The sequence below is a fragment of the Chiloscyllium plagiosum genome, chromosome 4, assembly GCF_004010195.1.
Source record: "Chiloscyllium plagiosum isolate BGI_BamShark_2017 chromosome 4, ASM401019v2, whole genome shotgun sequence".
NCBI classification, from domain to species: Eukaryota; Metazoa; Chordata; class Chondrichthyes; order Orectolobiformes; family Hemiscylliidae; genus Chiloscyllium; species Chiloscyllium plagiosum.
The window spans coordinates 64,772,762-64,793,035 of NC_057713.1; the positions used below are offsets into that span (position 1 = coordinate 64,772,762).

The following is a 20,274-nucleotide window of genomic DNA, read 5'->3' on the forward strand; positions in this document are numbered from 1 at the left end:
GATTCCAATGATCCAAAAATATGAATCCTTTTCTCCTGCACCAGCTCCTCATCCATACATTCATCTGCTCTATCCTCCTATTCCTACCCTCACTAGCTCGTAGCACCGGGAGTAATCCAAATATTACTACCCTTGAGGACCTCCTTTTTAAACTGCTGCCTAACTTTCAATATTCTCCCTTCAGAATCTCATCCTTTGCCCTTCTTATGTCGTTGGTTCCAACGTATACAATGACCTCCTGATGGTCCCTCTCCCCTTTGAGAATGTTCTGCACCCTCTGAGACATCCTTGATCCTGGCATCAGTGAGGCAACACACCATTCTGCTTTTTTGCTGCTGGCCACAGAAACGTCTGTGCCTGACTAGAGAGTTCCCTGACAGAATTGATCACTTGGAACCCGATGTACCCCTCATTACATTAGAGCCTGTCTTGAGACCAGAAAATTGGCTATTTGTGCTACATTCCCCTGAGAATCCATCACCCCATACATTTTCCAAAAGGCATACTTGTTTGAAATGGGGATAGCCACAGAAAATTCCTATACTACCTGTCCACCTCACCTTTCCTGGAGTTAACCTATCTGACTATATCTGCAGTTTTTCTCCCTTCCTATAACTGCCATCCATCACACCCCTTGCTCTTGTAAATTCCTCATTGCCTTTAACTGTTGCTCCAACCGATCCATTCGATCAGATAGGATTCGCAACCAACGGCATTTCTTGCAGATATAATCCTCAGTAACATGTAAACTCTCCCTCAACTCCCACATCCCGACATAAGAGTATATCACTCTATTAAAAGGGTCATTTTTGCTTCTTCCAGTCTACAGATTCAGAAAATAGCACCTTCTTCCTCTACAAAATATTGCTCCAGACGAACTTAATACTTATGACTTCAGAGACATATCTCAATAAAACACAATCAATAAAGAACCCACTGTACTCACTACTGTAGATTTACAGCAAGGCTATACTTAAAACTATTCATTTATCTGTTTCTGTGCTGTGACCTCTCCCAAACAGGTTCATCCAAGATCAGTTGTGAAACTCGCTGTTTAAGTTTTCCCAGATGCAGTCTGATGTCTAGCGATGCAAGAATTCAAACAGCAAAGGCCGTAACTGTGCAGGTTCACTGCTGTGACAGTTAACAGTGTGGGTTTCCTTCTCTCTCTGTCCTGCTGCTTTTCTCTGTCCTCCCTTTAAGAGTACTGTTGTATTGACTTTTTTTTCTCTAAAGTTCCAAGACAATGCAAAGCATATAAAACAGTAATTGCTACTTCTGGAATAATGAGGAAATCACCTCCAAAAAAAAAAAAGCAGCCTGTTACAGCCAGAAATTATTCCGGTCTTCCATCTTGGATTAGCCAGGCATGTAGAATAGTTGCTATGTGTCAGTCATCTCATTCCCAGGACATTTCTGCTGAAATTCCTCAGGGTTGTATCCTACGCCTATCTTCAGTTGCTTCATCAATGATATTTGCTTTATCATAAAAGGTCAGAAGTGGGATGTGCTAATGGTGACACAATGTTTAGCACCATTCATTATCACTCAGATAGCAAAGCAGCCCATGTCCAAATTCAACCAGACTTGGACAATATTCAGGCTGAAAAGGTGATAAGTAACATTCGCACCACACAAGTAACCAATAACCATCTCCAATAAAAGACAAGCGAACTACCACCACTTGACATTCAAAGGTACTGTCATGAGTCAAACAACCACTACCAACATCCAGAGGGCTATCATTAACCAAAAACTGAACTGGCCTAGCCATACAAATGCAGTGCCTAGAACAGCAGGTCAGAGGCTATGAGTCCTGCAGCAAAACTCACCTCCAAGCTTCTCAAAGCCTGTCCATGATCTACAATGCACAAGTCAGGAGCATGACGGAATACTGCCCACTTTGTTTGGATTCGTGCAGTTCCAACTACATTCAAGGGGCTAGCCATCATCCAGGATAAAGCAGCCCACGAGGTTGCTCCCACATCCAGAAAAATCCACTCCCTATACCAATGAAGCTCAGTAGAAGCAGTATGTACCTTCTACAAGATACACTGCAGAGACTAAAAGTTCCTTATACAGCACATTCCAAACCCTATCCACTACTATCTAGAAGAACAAGCAGCAAATACATGGGAATTCTGCCAGCTGCAAGTTCCCTCGAAGACACTCACCATCCTTACTTGGAAATATATCAATGCTCCTTTAGTGTCATTAGGTAAAATCCTGCAATTCCCTCCCTAACAACAGTGTAGGTCTAGCTATAAACACAAACTTAAATGGTTCACGAGGTCACCACCAGCTTCTCAAGGGCAACTATGCACAGGCAACAAGTGTAAGTCTAGCCAGCAATATCAACGTCCTACAAACTTTTTAAAAAATCTAGTCAGGGATGGTATGCCTCTAGTCAGTGAGCCACTAACAACAACAACAACAATACCTCAAGAATACTTCATAGGTTCTGGTTGTTATGGAAAGCCCTTTAGTATATTCCCATGACACACTCTACCTTCAAAATAAGTTTAAAAATCACACAACACCACATTATAGCCCAACAGGTTAATTTGAAAGCACTAGTTTTCAGAGCTTCCCTGATGTCACTAGCTACCTAACGAATGAGCAGTGCTCCGAAAGCTAGTACTTCCAAATAAACCTGTTGGACTATAACCTGGTGTTCCTTGATTTTTAAACTCTGTCCACTCATCCAAAACCAGGACCTCATATCATGGCCATTCAATATAAATGTGGAGCATAGGAATCATTAGTTAAGGCCGAGAGTTCAATGGACTTTATGCGCTTTAGCATCAGATGAAAAAGGCTACATTAGCAACGCAAGGTTGGACACGGTGCCCGATAATTTTCAAAGACTGAGCAGAGTTTAACGCGAGCTTACAGTTCAATCAACAAAGAACACAACATATTAAGCTTGTGAAATTAAGGCAATGTAGCATGTAGCTGACAAAAGCAAAAATTTGCCTTGTTATACTGAACATTTTTTTAAAAATACATTAATGATAGTTGGGCAATAATTGGCAGAATCGGTATTTACTCTGGTTTTCTAATTATCTAAGAAGGCGGAGGTCTACTGCCTTATTGAACTGATGCAGCCAGTGTGATTTAAGTATACCAACAGCATTAATTGTTAGCTAGCAAGCTCAAAGATTATAACTCAACGTCAGTGAAGGAACAGCAATATTGTTCCAAGTGAGTATGGTACGGCTGGGAGGGAAAATGCAGTGGAGATGTTCTCTTTCATTTGCATCGAGGTTGTCAAGGTTTAAAGCTGGAATGTCCTGATGAAAAGGGTCCAGCTGAGTTGCTGGCTTGTATCTTTAGATGGTACATACTGTTAGCACCGTGTGCTGGCGAAGACAAGTGCGAGTACCCATGATGGATAAGGTGCAATCAAGTGAGCTGCTTTGCCCAAGGTATCAAGGTTTTGTTGTAATTTTGGAGATGCACTCACCCAGACAAGTGAACAGCATTCTATCACTGTCTTGACTTCGCAAATATTCGCAAAAACAATTTTGGAGACAGGTGGTGAGATACTACCTGCAATATCCAGTTTCTGACCTGTTCAAGGTCACTATATTTGTGTGGTGGGTCTCGTTAAGCATCAACTTAATAGTGATCCCTCGGATGCCAATGCTTCCAGTATTAGGTAATGGTAATGTCAATGTCAAAACAAAGGTAGTTAAACTTCCTTGTATGATGGCAACTGATGACCATCTTAAGGGCAACTGCCACCCGAATGCTATTCACAACAATCCACATGTCAGCACAGTCCACTAAATTATCTATAATCAAGCTACGTACTTACTTCTGACCTTATATTGGACAAAATATTATAGCTGATGATTGTCATGCTGGGTTATTATCCTAAAGAACTCCTGCAGTGATGTTTTGTGACTGAGATGATTGCCACCGGAGATTGAGGTTCTGGAAAAACACAGGAGGTCAGGCACCATCAAGCAGCAGGAGAATCAATGTTTTGGGATGAAGGGCTCATGCCCAAAAAGTCAATTCTCCTCCTCCTTGGATGCTGCCTGACCTGCTGTGCTTTTCTAGAACCCCACTCTCAACTCTGATCTCCAGCATCTGCAGCCCTCATTTTCTCCTCCCAGAGATGAATGCCTCCAAACAACCATAACCATCTTCCTTTGTGCCATGGCTTCAGTCACAGCAGTTTCCATCTTGGTTCTCATTTACCTAAATTTTACTTGGGTTCATTAATGTTACTCAGTTAAATGTTGTCATGATATCAAGTTCAGTGACTTTCACTGCACCTCCAGAATTTATTGCTGGACAATTTTTTAAAAAAAATCCACAAATGAATGCTATGGCAGAACCCAAACACGTTAAATGATAAGTAAGTGACATTCCTTAGCACTGCTGCTGATGCCTTCAATTACTTAAGTGCTCACTGAGATTATGCTGTTCTTAAAAACATTGCATTTAAATTTTCTGCAAAGATCAATCTAGGATCTAAAATGGATTATTGATGTTTAGCATGAGATCAAATGTGGGGATTTTACTTGGAATTCAAATGTTTTTATTTCATTTAATTTTTGCTTGCATTATGGTGAAGAATGCCAGAACTAGAGCTTATAGTAGCAATTCACTTTTGATATTCGATTAGAATGTTAAATTAGAATGTTTCTTCCACTTCAACAATGAGATATTTTACCCCCATTTCAGAACGAATGCTCCATTACATTGAGGTCTAAGTACAATACTTCAGAAATAATTTGCAAATAAGTTACATTTATTTTAATTAAATGATTTCACACAAGTAATCATTGTCTTGATAGCCACACAGTGAAATCATAAAGGAATTAGTCACTTAAAATGAACATAAGAGCTAGATAAAGTTCTAGAATATCACTGACACTTCTTGTCTCAGTTCAGAGCACAGCAAAAGATTTGCCAACAAGTCCCATTTATTTCGAACAGATTAGCAAGAGATATTTTTCAGGATCTAATCCCAACTAGAGGAACCAGAGAAGAAGAGGTTGCAAATTTTGATAGTCTTCATTCACCAACAAGCTGAAGTCAAGCCAGTCCCCCAGTTGCATGATCAGAGGTCATAAAAAAAAGCAGCATGCTCCTTAATAAAAAAGGGGAAATCCAGTTGAGACAAAGATTGCTCATAAGGTCGGAGACAATCAGAAAAAGACTGGCCAAGAATTCAAATTTTATAGCGGCATGGTGTGGTGTATTAGATTTCTGCATAGAGAGGAATTGAAACCAGTTAGGCAAGATTCAGGTGTAAGTGTTACCCTGTCTATTCAAATGTCTATAAAAGAAAACATCAATTTAATATGGTTTTGCTATTAATGGATTCCACTGAAAAATACAGAAAAAGCATAAGGGTATTATTAAGAGACCAATGCAATTTTTAACATCAATTTTCATTATAGGTTCTCAAGTTACAATTGCATTTTTGAATTATAATGGTCCCATGCCTACGAGGAATCAGGTTAAGAAACCTGCAATTACTAAATGTTCAAACAATTTACAATTTTGATCAATTTTATCCAGCTTCAACATTCCTCAAAGGAAGTCATTTGGCTGATGCAAACAAATTATCTCAGCAACCCAGGTCCAATGGCATATCCTCAGGATTTCAACTAAACATGCAGAAAACATATGAGAAATTGCTTTTCCCTCAGAAAACGAAAATGATCAATGACAATAAGTTTTAGAAAGGCACAAAACAGTGAGGGGCCAAATGAGCCTTATTGCTTTTCTAAAACAAAAAAAAAATCAGAGGGATACAATTTACTAAGATACGTGCACTAGATTCTCTCATGAATAATAAACAGAAAGGAAGTCCAGCAACATCTGGACCAACACATTCAAGCCGATTGCAAAAACAACCTTGCAATTAAAGATAAATGTTGATGCATACACAGTCTGATACAATGATCATTTTAATATTATTCTAACACAAAACATATTTTACTAAAACAACAAGGCAAGATAATTTCTTCCTAAAATAAACAAAAGATAAAAAGTCCCAATGATGAGGATTAAACATTATACAAACTGACAGAGACAGTTAAAATTGATCATAGAATATTTCTTGAATGTAAAAGGATAGTTAGATGGTTCTGGCTGAAAAGAAGTCTTTAAAAAAAAAAGGACTGACACCCCCAGAATGCTGATTTTACCAATGGTATGTGGAGGATAATATGGGAAAGAAAACAACCAGATTTAGATTAAAAAACAGTTGTGTATCTTTCTAAACTGTATTTGGAACGGTCAAGCCATGCTATTTCATGTCATAGGTAATAGTTTACCTCCAAACAAAAACAAATCACTGGTGAAATGCAGTAGATCTGGCAGTATCTGAGAGGAGAAAGCAGAGTTAACATTTCAAGTTGGTGACTCTTCACCAGAACTGCTGTTCTGAAGGAGAAACAGCTGATTCAGGATACTAACTCTGCTTTCACCTCAGAGGCCGCCGGTTTTGCAGAGTTTCACCAGCAATTTGTTTTTGTTTCAGATCTCCAGCAACCGCAGTTCTTTTATATTAGTTTACCTACCTTTGGCAGCGTTTCCTTTATTCTGTAAATATATTTCACTAACATATAAATTATCAGTCACAGAACATAGATTTTTTCTCTTTCAGTAGAGTACAAATCATCAAGTTCCCTAAAATGATTGCACTCAAACTAGTTCACAAATTCATGCAGCACAAATTCAGTGTGGTCAGTGACTGAAGCACCAGAGTAAGCTCACATGAAGGGAAAACAATATAAAACACATTTTATTTACATTTTCCTCAGTTTTGATAATGTTACCTCTACAAAATAAATCAATTCTTAATCTGTTTTTGGGAAGATAACTTGGGTGTTTTCTTTCCTAAATCTTAAAACTCTTACGTACTTCCCACATTTAGGTGCATGTCTAAATGAGTTCTGCATATTTGAACATTAAGTTACAGTTCTAGTGTAATGGATCAGAAATTAGAGGTAAACTTTGCATGTGGGGTTTACACAGCACCAATATGGGTAAAACTGGTCCTAGAGTAATTAATTGTAGATCATTAAATTAATGGATTACAAATACAAGGAATACAATGAAACTGTTTAGTAAAAATGGATGCAAATTTGAAACAATCTGAAATCATCCCTAAGCTAGAGAAGTAGTGAAGATTTCACTCAGAAAACATCTTAGACAGTACTGCTGATACAGACTAAACCCATAAACAAAACTGGTAGATGTAGCGCTGGGTTTTGAGCTGATGAGCCAATCATCTCGGGAAAATTCAGATAGCTGTCAACACAAGCCTGAATGAATCGGAGGCAATTTTAGGATTAATGTTTCAATAGGATGTAACTTATTTCTTCACCTGTAAAATACTGAAAAGTATGAATTATAATAGTGAACAGAACCACACCACAGATTAACTCCAGTCCTTCTGCAAAGGAGTTTTTCCTTGTTGGATGTCTGTAAATAGCAGTGTTCTGCAGGGATTCATTCTAGAACCTCTGCTGTTTGTGATATACAATAAATGACTGGGATGAAAATGTAAGTTTGCAGATGATGCGAAGATCGGTGGAGTTGTGGATAGTGAAAAAGGTTGTCAAAGGATACAGCAGAATAAAGATCAGTTGCAGATATGGGCGAAGAAATGGCAGATGGAGTTTAACTCATCTAAGTAGGAGTGCTGCACTTTGGGAGGTCAAATGCTAAGGAAAAGTATACAGTTAACAGCTGGATTCTGAACAGCATTGATGTACAGAGGGATCTTGAGGTTCAAGTCCACAACTCCCGTAAAGTGGCCAAGAAAGTAGATAGAGTGATAAAGGTGACGTATGGCGTGCTTACCTTTAAATCGATCAGGGAATTGAGTACAAGAGTCAGGATGTCATGTTGCAGCTTTATAAGATTTTGGTTAGGCCACAAAGTGTTGCATTCAATTCTGGTTGCCACATTACAGGAAGGATGTGGAGGCTTTGGAGAGGGTGCTGATTCCGCTAAATTCCACAATGTCTCACAGACAGCCATTCAAAGTTTGTAGATCTGTTTGAAGTCTGTCCCAATTTAGCACAATAATATAGAGCCACAACACAATGGAGGATATCCTCAAGGAGGACTTCATCTGCCCAATGATTATTCAGCAGTGTCATAAGCAGACAACTGTCAGAATGACTGGTTGAGATCATAGATGCTCGCTCCCTCACATGCCCCAGACCCAGTCTAGCAGCTATGTCTCTGAGGGAAATTCATGAATGCCTATGCACAATATCTGGACTAACGAACATGTCAAAACAAAATACTTATGCATAACAGCACCAGTCAAGTTTAGCTATCTTTCCTTAAAGTCAGTATATTTAATGTGCTTAAATTTTATTAAATAATGTTTCAATATTGTCGTCTGAAAAGGACATTAAATTATTGTACAGTGAGCTTTTCCACATTAACGAGTCAATTTATACAGGTAACTGATTACTAAGTAATCTGAGACTTAAATTGCTCCAAAGGTTCATCAATCTTTTTTAGTTCCAGGTGCGATGTTTCTAACAAGAGTGCACTACTTCCTTGGTACTTGACTGGAAACAAGTATGAAAACGACCTCCAGTCATGTTTTAATGGTTGAACACACAAACATGTTTCCAAGTGGAAGACTTAGGAATTCAGCTGAACAAAAATATCACTGAATCTATCTGCATGACATAAAGCATGATATTTACATATATTTTAATATCACTTGCTTTGATTTTTTTTTATCTTTTCCATGTGGCATGTGTGTTTTTCTCCGTGGCTGACTTTAAAAAAAGTCAGTCAGAGATAATTTGGAAACTAACGAGAATTTTATTTACATGGAGAGATTTTTGAGGATACAGTGAACAGTAATGCATTTAATTTTTAGTATAGAAAGCCAGGGATTGATTTTTCTTTCTGATTAAGAAACACCTATAACTTGGCAAAAATAAATGTCTTAAGCTTCAGTTTGGGCAGATTGCAGAAGAGAGCTGCAGCTTGACCTGTAACATAGTGGCTTAAGAAAAAAAGGACTAAAAATTGAACTGTTGAAAATGAGAATCAGTGCAAAGAGATTAGTTTGAGAGTTCCAGATCAGAAGTGTTTGGGTATTTAAAGCTGTGAAAGTCCAACCTCAGTTGTATGAAGATAGCATTGAAACCACAGTTACACCCTATAAATGAGAAAGAGAAACAAGCTTTGTTTGGTGCAAGTACTATAAATGAGAGTTTGGAGAAGAGAGAGATTGCACTTTTACAGAGTGTTTTGAAATTATTAAACTTGTGTTATGTTTATTCTATTTTAGTTTATTCTATTTTATCTTAACTTCTTTTGCATGATAAAGTTCTATTTTATTGTTAAACCGAGATCATAGGATTACATGTTTATGCTTCAGTGAAAGACTACCTCATAAAAACAAAGACTAAATAGGATCTATTAAGCCATATTTCATCCTGCGATCTGATTTATCCAGTAATACATCAGCTGGGATCAAATGCTCTGAGAAACAGGTGTTAAGTTTCTGACACAATCGATCAAATACTTTTTTTGTTTCTTTCCATCCTCAGATGAAATATCACAGTTAAACCAGAACCAGAAAGTGTATTTTTTAAACTGTCTGCACAAGTGATGGAATAAATATTAATAAAGTCAATTTATATCCTTGGAAAAGCATAACCTACAAGCCTCAATGACACACAATTACCTGAGAAAAGGCTGAACTTCCGAAGGACAGCAGGACTGCAGAAATTGTAAGTCAGTTAATGATACATCAGGAAGCTCAAAGTCAAACTTTCGAGGCTTGTGTGTCTATAACAATAAAAGTTAACAATTCAATGATATTGTTGCAAAATATATTTCATAAATAATGAACATCAATTATTCTCAATTATGCAATTCTCAAGATGGTGTAATGAGACGCATTCTCCATCTCATTCAAGTCATGTGTTAAGTAACACTTCGAAAATAACATTTTAGAATGTGGTTATGCCCCCTGCAATTTCAACTTTAGTGGCAAACGATAATGAAAACTAATTGTAGCACAAATGGTAAATGTGAGGAGTGAACAGTCTCACATTTTATCTTTGCAATGGTGCCTTACATTTTCCTACACTAAATAACCAGCTATCCTGCATTACCAGTATTACTGGTAATGAGAATCTGATAACCACAGTCTACATTAATATAGATACAGAAGTTTTCAGTTTTGCTTTGCTAGAGAACAGTGTAGAAAAGGAAGTGTGCATCTCTCATTTATTCACAACATCTCTCAAAAATTTCTGGAATTAAAATGCCATCACCCTGTTAAGAATCAAGTATTAGCAACAGTATATCAAATTAGGGCTGTTCAAACATATTTTAATATCAATAGCTTAGGAAGGAATTACGGATTGATTGAGGTCACGTTCTGACAGTCAGCATTGCAAGGCGTACTAGCACTGAGAATTTAAACTACTATGTTCAACAAAAAAAAGTGAACAGTTAAATTTGTCATGGGATCTTTATTATATGGTTAAGTGCAGCTTTTGCAATCACTACCAAAATAAAATTTTGAATTCTAGACTCTACATAAGGAATGTTCATGACTGGGCAAAGAGCTCATCCATTATGGTTAACAGAACAGGTAATCTTTCTGCTGATCAATAGTTCACACCTCGGGAGAAGATCACATTGAGTGACTGGTCCCCACACTGTGGGTTAATGACCCACATTTTAGCCTGAGAACAAAGTTCTGAAGTCCACAGGGAAATTTCTGATCTATGATTCAAACATTTTCTTCAAAAAAAATACACAAAAAATCTTGGTGCAGAAGCTCAACAATTTATAACATTCTAGCAAATTTAATGCACTGATTCTTCAGACAAGAATTATGCATACATACACAGAAGGATGATGGTGGCCAAGAGTCGAGCCCCTTAAACAAGCGATTTCTAAGAAATGATCTTCCTGTGGGAGGAGAAACTCCAGTGTTAATTTACAGTTGATGCACAAACTCCTCACAATTTACATGAAGGCTTTTTGTACAAGTACATTAATAGAGAGATGAGCAAAGTGACCCTCTGTCAGATCAGCTAGATGAGACTATGATAAGTATTCCACACCAGGCAAGTCCAGTTCAATTTTAATCAACTTGTTTGAACATTTTATAACAGTGTCAGGTGGAACTTAAACCTGGGCACGATGGCACAGAGGCAGAGACAATACGACTGTTTGTAAAAACCTTGGGATCAATTAGAGTATTGATATTTTCTAAACAAACTGTTCAGAGATGGTCATTATATGCCTATAAAGCCAGTTGGACTTGAACCTGGACCCTGTGATTCAAAGGCAAGGACATTACTACTGCACCACAAGTGTTCCCATAAAACTGCTTTTGGATAATTTCTAATTGATATACAAGAAGAATAGGAAGCTAGATGAAGATGGAAGAGTAACACTGTTTCAAGAAATAAGGATGGAGAATTATCATTTAGCATTGATCAGAAACTCTACTGGACTAGCTATTTAAAACTTTAATCTACCTTTGGAATATTGTGTGGAATTCTGGTCTCCCTCCTACAGGGAGGATATTGCAAAACTTGAAAGGATTCAGAAAAGATTTACAAGGCTGTTGCCAGGGTTGGAGGGTTTGAGCTATAGAGAGAGGCTGAATAGGCTGGAGCTGTTTTCCCTGGAGCGTCAGAAGCTTATAGGAGATTTAACAAAGGGGCATGGATAGGGTAAACGGACAAAGTCGAACTAGGGGACATAGATTTAAAAGGGACCTTAAGGGTAAACACAAAGGGTGGTGTGTGCATGGATTGAGCTGCCAGAGAAAAGTGGTAGAGGCTGGGATAAATAGACAAAGTCTTTTCCCTGGGGTCGGGGAGTCCAGAACTAGAGGGCATAGGTTTAGGGTGAGAGGGGAAAGATATAAAAGAGACCTAAGGGGCAACTTTATCACAGAGGGTGGTACGTGTATGGAATGAGTTGCCAGAGGATGTGGTGGAGGCTGGTACAATTGCAATATTTAAGAGGCATTTGGATGATTATATGAATAGGAAGGTTTGGAGGGACATGAGCCGGGTGCTGGCAGGTGGGACTAGATCGAGTTGGGATATCTGGTCGGCATGGACAGGTTGGACCGAAGGGTCTGTTTCCATACTGTACATCTCTATGACTCTAATTACAACATTTAAAAAGCATCTGGATGTGATATATGAATAGGAAGGGTTTAGAGGGAAATGGCGCAAGTCTGGTAAATGGGACCAGGATATCTGGTCAACAGGGACAAGTTGCACTGAAGGGTCTGTTTCCATGCTGTACTTCTCTATAACTCTAGTGGAAATGGTCAATGTTCTACAACATCTCCCCGTGGACCCCTTTGATCAGGAGTTCGCCCCACAACACCAAGTCAGGTAGGTGGAGGACCTTCGCCTTACGGATGTGCAGGATGAGATCCATGCTCTCATATGCCTCTGTAATGGTGCAGAGGATGGTCTGGAGTACATCCTTAGATTGCACATATGCAAGCATTATCTGTATACTGCAGCTTAAAGACACTGGGTAGGGTGACTTTGGTTTTGGCTTGAAGGCAGTAGAGGTTGAATAATTTCCCGCAGATTATGTAAGTCAGTTTCACTCCAACAGGGAACTTGTGGGCAGTGAGGTGAGGTATTACAATGAGGTAGATTGAGAACAATGTCTTACGCAAGGAAGATCAAAATGCATACTTTCTGCCTTCTCGGATAGAAATTTACTTGTACCTCCACCAATGTTATATATGGCATCTGTTGCACCCAGTGTGGTCTCCTCTACATTGGGGAGACAGGACGTCTTCTTGCGGATCGTTTCAGAGACCATCTCTGGAATACCTGCACCCAGGAACCTCACTGCCCTGTGGCTCAAAACTTCAACCGCCCCTCCCATTGCGTCAAGTACATGCAAGTCTTGGACCTCCTCCACCATCAAACCTTTACCACCCGACAGCTGGAGGAAGAACGCCTCATATTTTGCCTTGGGACCCTGCAACCACATGGGATAAATGTGGCTTTCAACAGCTTCCTCAGTGCCTTCCCCCAACATTATCACAGTCCCAAGCCTCCAGCTTGGCACACAACAAATTCAATAGAGAAGCAGATGTCAGCTCCCTTTAGGTATAATTCTGTTTTCTAAAACATTGAATTCTTGCCATACAGCAGAAATTAGGACAAGCAATGCAAGAGATTCCTAGAAATCAGATAATTAATCTAAATAATGGAGAAAATTACTTACGAAACAGTTTCCCAAAGGATTCCCTTTTTACTCGCTCAGCTTCGTAGAACTGTTTTCCTTCTTTTACAAGAGCACTGGCCCACTTTCAAATTAAAAGGAAGTTAATTAGTTTAGTTTTAAATGTTGTATATCCATAGTAATATTATAAGATTTAGAACAGAATTGATTAGACACACCTCTCTGTAATGTTTAGTGAACACTTTCCGCCTTACTACCTCAACTACAGCAAGGCAGTACATTTGAGGAACATTGCTAAGTGCCTCAACAATTCGTATTCTCTCTTGCAGTTCTGTCAGAAGCCTTAGCAAAGCCTGGAGTTTTTCACCATTCTGATCTGCATGAAGCATCACGTAACAGCACCATCTAATAAAAACAAATCAAAAACAAAATAAGCGCTAAATTGAATGACTTTGAAACATAGGATCTGGAAAGACTTTACCCTGTGAAATTTACTGAAAACTTCTGCCAAAATAACCTCTTTAACAATGGTAGATAACTAACTCATTGCACATGCAAGGAGTAAAGGATGACAGAAGGCATTTCAAATAAAACCACAAATTAACTTGTTAGTCCACTGGGGAGCAGCTCCTCAGAATCGGTCAATTTTACTTTTGGAGTGACTTTCCTCCAATTATCACCCCAATGATTGAATTTTGAAAAGTGTTGTGGCAGCGTTTGAGGGGCTGCCAATGTTTTATGAACATTACTATAATGGGTATTCTAGGCATGTTAGAAGTCAAACTAAGCAGGAATTAATGTCTCTTTTAAAAACAGTATGTTTAATTTAAAAATATTAAATGAGCAATTGTTTCAGAAAGCAAAATTAGTAATATTCATCTCAACATTTAAGTTAATATTCTGTTCTTACATTTGAGCTGTCGTGCACAATAATCAGATAGCAATAGTACAAGTACTCAATCCTTTATCCAAAATCCTGAAATCCAAAAAGCTCCAAAATCCGAACTTTCTTTGTGAATTTATTTCTCCGTAATAAGGTTGTTTGGTGTGCAAACAGTTAACCCAACTCCATACCCAAGCGAACCACGTGACTCAGATGTGAGGTGGGGGCGTGGCCCAGCACTGGAAGATGTCAATTCTGCCTAAGGGTTGCTGCTCGGTAAGATTGTTTTAATTTCACCGTTAAACTGTCACTTATTCTAAAGTCTGAAAAATTCCAAATTCCGAAAGCCAGCGGGTCCTAAGAGTTTTGGATAAAGGATTGTGCACCTGTACCACAAACTGGTACTGGAAAAGCAGGCAAATTTCAAAACAAATAATTGAAGATTGAATATTCCCTGTGCCATGTTGTCAAAATTGAAGAACAGGTTCAAAAATAATGATAACAGTGCAATTTAAGGACTGAGGAACAATTTCGAAACAGCTTTTAAGTATCTTTACACAATTCAAAAACTGGAGCATCAGTTATTGATATCTGTGCCACAGGGAAAGTATACATCCATTGTATATTTAACATATTAACATGGAATTCAATTTTCAAATGGAGCTCCAAGTGTGAACTTATCTCCATAAACAAAGATATTTTATAAACAGAAATCAAAACTAGAAAAATCACTAGTCAGCAACTAATTTTTGAAGTGAGAAATTGGTCATTTCTCCTTAGTTTCCAAAGTTTCTAATAAAACTTTTAATCTCAAACATAATCATACTTACTTCAATCTGACTTGTAAGTTATTTGCAAGTTCCTGCTTAGCAGTGGTACATTTCTGTTTAATATCCAGCAGTTTCTTGTGGTTTGTTAACATAATCATTAACTGATTTGCATGACTCAGACATAAATCAGGAAGAACTGATGGGTCTTTCAGGTTTTCAGCCCTCTGCTGATTTGCTAAAAATCCCTGTTAGTAGAAAATAAAATATTTATGATACAAAATTCACACTTACAAATTACTTTTAGGCAGTATAGAAATACATCAAAAGGTTCCAGCATCAAATCACATTGCAACTCACTTTGAAGAAGGAATCCAGACAACCAAATATGCATTTAAAAGGACATTTAGTTCTTCAGAGGTTTTATTTTAAAAACCCTATCTCAATTACTTTGAGCTGATGCCAGACGAAGAAATGCATTTACTGATTATTTAAATAAAGTGTGACCAACAAATGCCACAGAACTATCAAAATCTTATAAACAGATATGTAGAAATGGGGAGATTCATGAAAATTTGCTGGTTCCAATTAAAAATTATTCAAAATAAAATGTACAGAAATATGCCAGGGCAGTACCAGTCATTCCCAAGTGAAGCTTCAACTCAAAATTACGTGTACTAAACATTAGAAATAATATGCCAAAGAGAGCTAAGCAATCCCACAAAAACACATCAAATCAAAATCAAGTCCCTACATTTCTGCTACATTTAATTCTGAATGATGGACAATTGAACAACCAAAGGAAAAGATTCCATGAATGTTCGCAATGGCAATGACAGCAGCAACCTGACCAGGAAGACTAAAGCACGTGCAACTATTTTCAGCCAGAAATGCCAAGTGGTGATGTAACTTGGCCTCTGGTAGAGGTTCCCAGCATCACAATAGCTAGTCTTCAGCTCTGAAGAGTCATCTAGACTCTCTCGCTCTCTGGATGCTCCCTGTCCCACTGTGATCTCCAACATTTGTTGCTTTCAGTACGGATTCCACCATCTGCAGTTCCTATATGCCTGGTCTTCAGCTAATTCCAATTCACTCGAATTGATATTGAAAAACTGCTGAAGGTGCTGGATACTGCAAAAGCACAGAGACCTGAAAATATTCCACCACTAATACTGAAGATGTGATCCAGAACTAGACATGTCATTAGCTACAACTCCAACATGGAAAATCTCCCAGGTATGATCTGTACACAAATGGCAGGAGAATCCAACCTAGCCATTTATTACTCCAACAATCTATTCTCAATAAAAGTGATAAAAAAGGACAATAACCTGCTCAGACACTCAATTTAGGTTTCTACAGAGGCACTCAGCCTCTGACCTCATTACAGACTAAGTCATAGTACAGATAAAAGAGATTAAATCTACAGGTGAAGCAAGGCTGATTGTTAAATGTTGCCTTTTTGTCAAAGTATAGCATTAAGCAACCCTGGCAGTATTAGAACTGGGGACAAAGCTCTCCAATGGTTACCTAGTCAGACATAGTATAAAAGGAAGCTGGGTTGTGGTTGTTAAAAATCAACCATCTCAGTCCCAGGTCATCACTACGAACTTCTCAAGGTACTGTCCTCACCCACCTATCTTCGACTGATATATCATAACCATCCCTCCAACATAACTTCCAAGTGGGGACGTTTGCTGATGATTGATGTTCAGCACCATTAATAACTCCTTAGAAATTGAAGCAGTTCATATCCACCTGCACTTGGACAACATCCAGACTTGGGCTAATAAGACATTCGTGCCATATAAGTGCCAGCCAATGACTTCACAACCATATCCTGCTCATCACGGACCAGAAACTGAATGAGACCAGCCATATAAATACCGTGGCTACAAAAATAGGTCACAGATTAGAAATTCTTTGGCAATAACCCACCTCCTGTCTCTTCAGTACTTGTCAACATTTGCAAGTGACAAGTAAGGAATGTGATGGAATACTCTCTCCACTTGCCTGACTGGATGCAGTTCCATCAACATTCCTTTTGATTGTCCATGCATCGCTTTTAACACGCACCCCTTCACTACCAATGGACAGTGGTAGCAGTATGCATCATCAACACGATACACTGCAGCAACAAAGGCTCCTATGACAGCACCTTCCAAATCTACAACTTCTGAAGGACAAGGGATGGCAACACCAACTGTAAGTTACTCTCCCAAGCCACTCACCAGACTGACATGGAAACATACTGTCCTTCTTTACCATCATGGAATCAAAACTCTGAACTTCCTTTTTAATGTCACTGTGGGTGTGTGTATCTGCACCAAAAAAGCACAGTGATTCAAGAAGATAGGTCACCACCATTTTCTCAGGGGCAATCAGGCATGGGCAATAAAGAGGACGCTGCCAACATCAAGATATTATTTGAACAAACAAGGAAAATGTATTCACTGTTTCTGCACCCGCTTCCTTAAAGATCAAGTATGCAGGCTATCAAGTCCCTGGAGCCTGTCAGCTTCAAGTTTCATTGGTTTTCCCCAATAGGTTTTCTCCAGTGATAGTTTAAATTCTCTCCTCCCTTTTGTCTTGATTTTCCTACATACTTAGGATGTATCTTTGTGTCAGATTAGTGAAATATAAAATACTCATTCAAAGTCTCTGCTACTTCCCATTAATTCCCAAGTGCACCCTTTAAGGGCTAGTAATCACGTTAGTTACTCTGTTATATTACATATAATTTATAGAAGATTTTACATCTGTTTATATTTGTTGCTAGTTCTCCCATACACAAATTTCTTCTTCATTATTCTCAAATTTTTCTGATTTTCTGGGGCAACCACTAATTTTTACAGTATGGTACACTGCACTTTTTTCTATTTGATAGTATCCTCAACGTCCTTAGTTAGCCTGGGATAATGCATCCTTCCAGTCATGCTTTACTTTCTCAATGAAATGCCGCTTCAAAGTGTCAGCCACTGTACCTCTACTGTCTCCACCTTTTAACCGCCTTACCAAACCCACTTTTTGCCTTATGTCTTCATACCCTAGTAATGCTTTAGTTTCAGACAATACATTAAGATCCAAGTTTGTCATCATCAAACTAAATGTGAAATTCTATCACTCATATCTAAAGGATCTTTTACAATACCATCTTTAACCAATTCTGCATAATTATTGCCACACATGGAATAAAAGCCAATACATACATTCCAAATACTAAACAGTCTAAAAAAGATAGCAACTTTAATCACATGACTGGATTTTGCAGCAGGCAGCAAGTACAACTGCTGGCAACTATGCATGTGCACTTATTCGTGCATGTGGTAAGAAAATATTCCATCACTAAAACTGAAGAACTAGAGCTACAGCTCCAACATGGCAATGTGGAAAATCACCCAGGTATGATCTGTACACAAAAGGCCAAATAAATTCTGTGTGATGGCATATTGTATGTATAACATGTTCACAAATGCAACAGTGCGCATGTGCAGGAAAGCGCAGGAGATTCTGAAATAGGCTCCAGCGATGGTCATCCTTGGGAATGAGAACTGAGGGGGCCTAGAAGCCAAACCCCAAATTACCATTCACCACCCCCCCACCTTCCTGGGTTCCAATCTCCCCCACCCAATCCAGAACTCTACCCCTTCCTAGGACAGAGTTCCTCAAACTGCTTGTTTGAGCATGTCGAATTTAAAATGGCACACAATACACTGTGACTGTGTGGCAAACTCATTTCTCCCTAAATATTTTCACATCTTGGTTTCTCTGAGCTTAAGTCCTCCCTCTGTACTGTGCTAATAACATCATTAGCAAACAGCGCCATCCCTTCAAACTTTCAGATTTGGTCATTCCTAAATGTCATGTACACTTCAAGATCCAGGTTTTAATCTATGACATCCCGCAGCAATGTCTCTGTAATCATTTCCAGATTATACTTACTTCTCTTATTTTGCGTATTCAGTTCATTCATTTTATTTCACACACTTAGTATACTTAGATACATGGCCTTCAGTTTTATCTTTTTACTCTCTTGCTTTGGGTGCAAAGAAGAGATGTATGCTTTTATCTGATAGGTGGAGTGCATTTGGTAAGAGTGAGTATGCAACATAATATTTCAAATGGCTGAGTGTAAAACAGTGGTTGATGAATAGATGGAAGTTCACAGAAAGATGAGCAGCACTTTATAAAAATGTAAGTTGTACAACAAAGGTACGTCAGTCTGAGGTGTGAGGTGTTGAAGCCAGGTTAACAAGGCAGAAACAAAGTGGTAAGATTAGATGTACAGCAGAATACAGATGAATATCTCACTGTTCTAATTTGCTTATATCCTTAAAGCATTTTCAGAATTCAGTTCATCAGCATAGAAGTACAGGGAGGTGACAGGGTGGCTCAGAGGTTATTACAATACCGGGAATCAGATTCAATTCCGATCCTGGATGAGTGTGCAAACTTTATACGGACAGACATTCTTCCCAAGTCTGTGTGGGTTTCCACTGGGTGCTCTGGTGCTGCAGGTTAGGTGGATTGGCTGTGCTAAATTGCCCTGTAGCATCCAGGAATGTACAAGTTGGGTGGATTAGCGATGGTAAATGAAGGGTTATGGGGAAAGGGTTGGGAGTGGTGGGGAAGTTCTGGGGGCTAGGTCCGAGTGGGATGCTCTTTAGACGGTAGACGCAGAGTTGATTGCCACAATGACGTCTTTTTGTATTTTAGGGATTCAATATTCTACGACAGCCAAGTGGTATTATCACTGGATTGCTAATCCAAGTATAGACCTGGTGACCTGCATTTAAACCCAGTAAAGCAGATGTGGAATTTGAATTTAATAAACTTTGCAATTAGGAGTCTAAAATGATGACCATGAAACTATGCTCCTGGACAGAAAAACTCATCTGGGTCACTAATATCTTTTAGAGAAGGAAACCACACTTCTTGCATAAATCTGTCTTACATATGACTTCAAACCCACAGCAATTTGGTTGACTTTTAACGGTCCTCTAGGCAATATATGCTGGCCTGGACAGTGATGCCCACATCCTGTGAATGAATAAGAAAACACTCCTACAGCCAAACTCCTCTGCTACCTCTAACTCTGCCTTTTGGTCTATTAGGAGAAAGTGAGGTCTGCAGATGCTGGAGATCAGAGCTGAAAATGTGTTGCTGGAAAAGTGCAGCAGGTCAGGCAGCATCCAGGGAACAGGAGAATCGACATTTCGGGCATAAGCCCTTCTTCAGGAATGAGGAAAGTTTGTCCAGCAGGCTAAGATAAAAGGTAGGGAGGAGGGACTTGGGGGAGGGGCGTCGGAAATGTGATAGGTACTACAAACAAACCATTATCTCCCAGACCGTCCATAACCTCATCACCTCGGGGGATCTCCCATCCACCACCTCCAACCTCATAGTCCCACAACCCCGCAC

At 38.9% G+C, this 20,274-nt stretch overlaps 1 protein-coding gene across 4 annotated transcripts in view; it reads right to left on the bottom strand.

Annotated features, from left to right (window-relative positions):
* Nucleotides 1–20,274, bottom strand: part of rb1cc1 (RB1-inducible coiled-coil 1) — a 194,693-nt gene that overhangs the window by 115,739 nt on the left and 58,680 nt on the right. For all 4 annotated transcript variants that reach the window (XM_043688325.1, XM_043688321.1, XM_043688324.1 and 1 more), the window contains 5 exons: nt 14,917–15,101; nt 13,422–13,608; nt 13,246–13,327; nt 10,874–10,938; nt 9,698–9,801 (listed from right to left, as the gene is read on the bottom strand). In XM_043688325.1, coding sequence (XP_043544260.1) covers nt 9,698–9,801; nt 10,874–10,938; nt 13,246–13,327; nt 13,422–13,608; nt 14,917–15,101 — 623 coding nt within the window. The remainder of the gene's footprint in view (nt 1–9,697; nt 9,802–10,873; nt 10,939–13,245; nt 13,328–13,421; nt 13,609–14,916; nt 15,102–20,274) is intronic.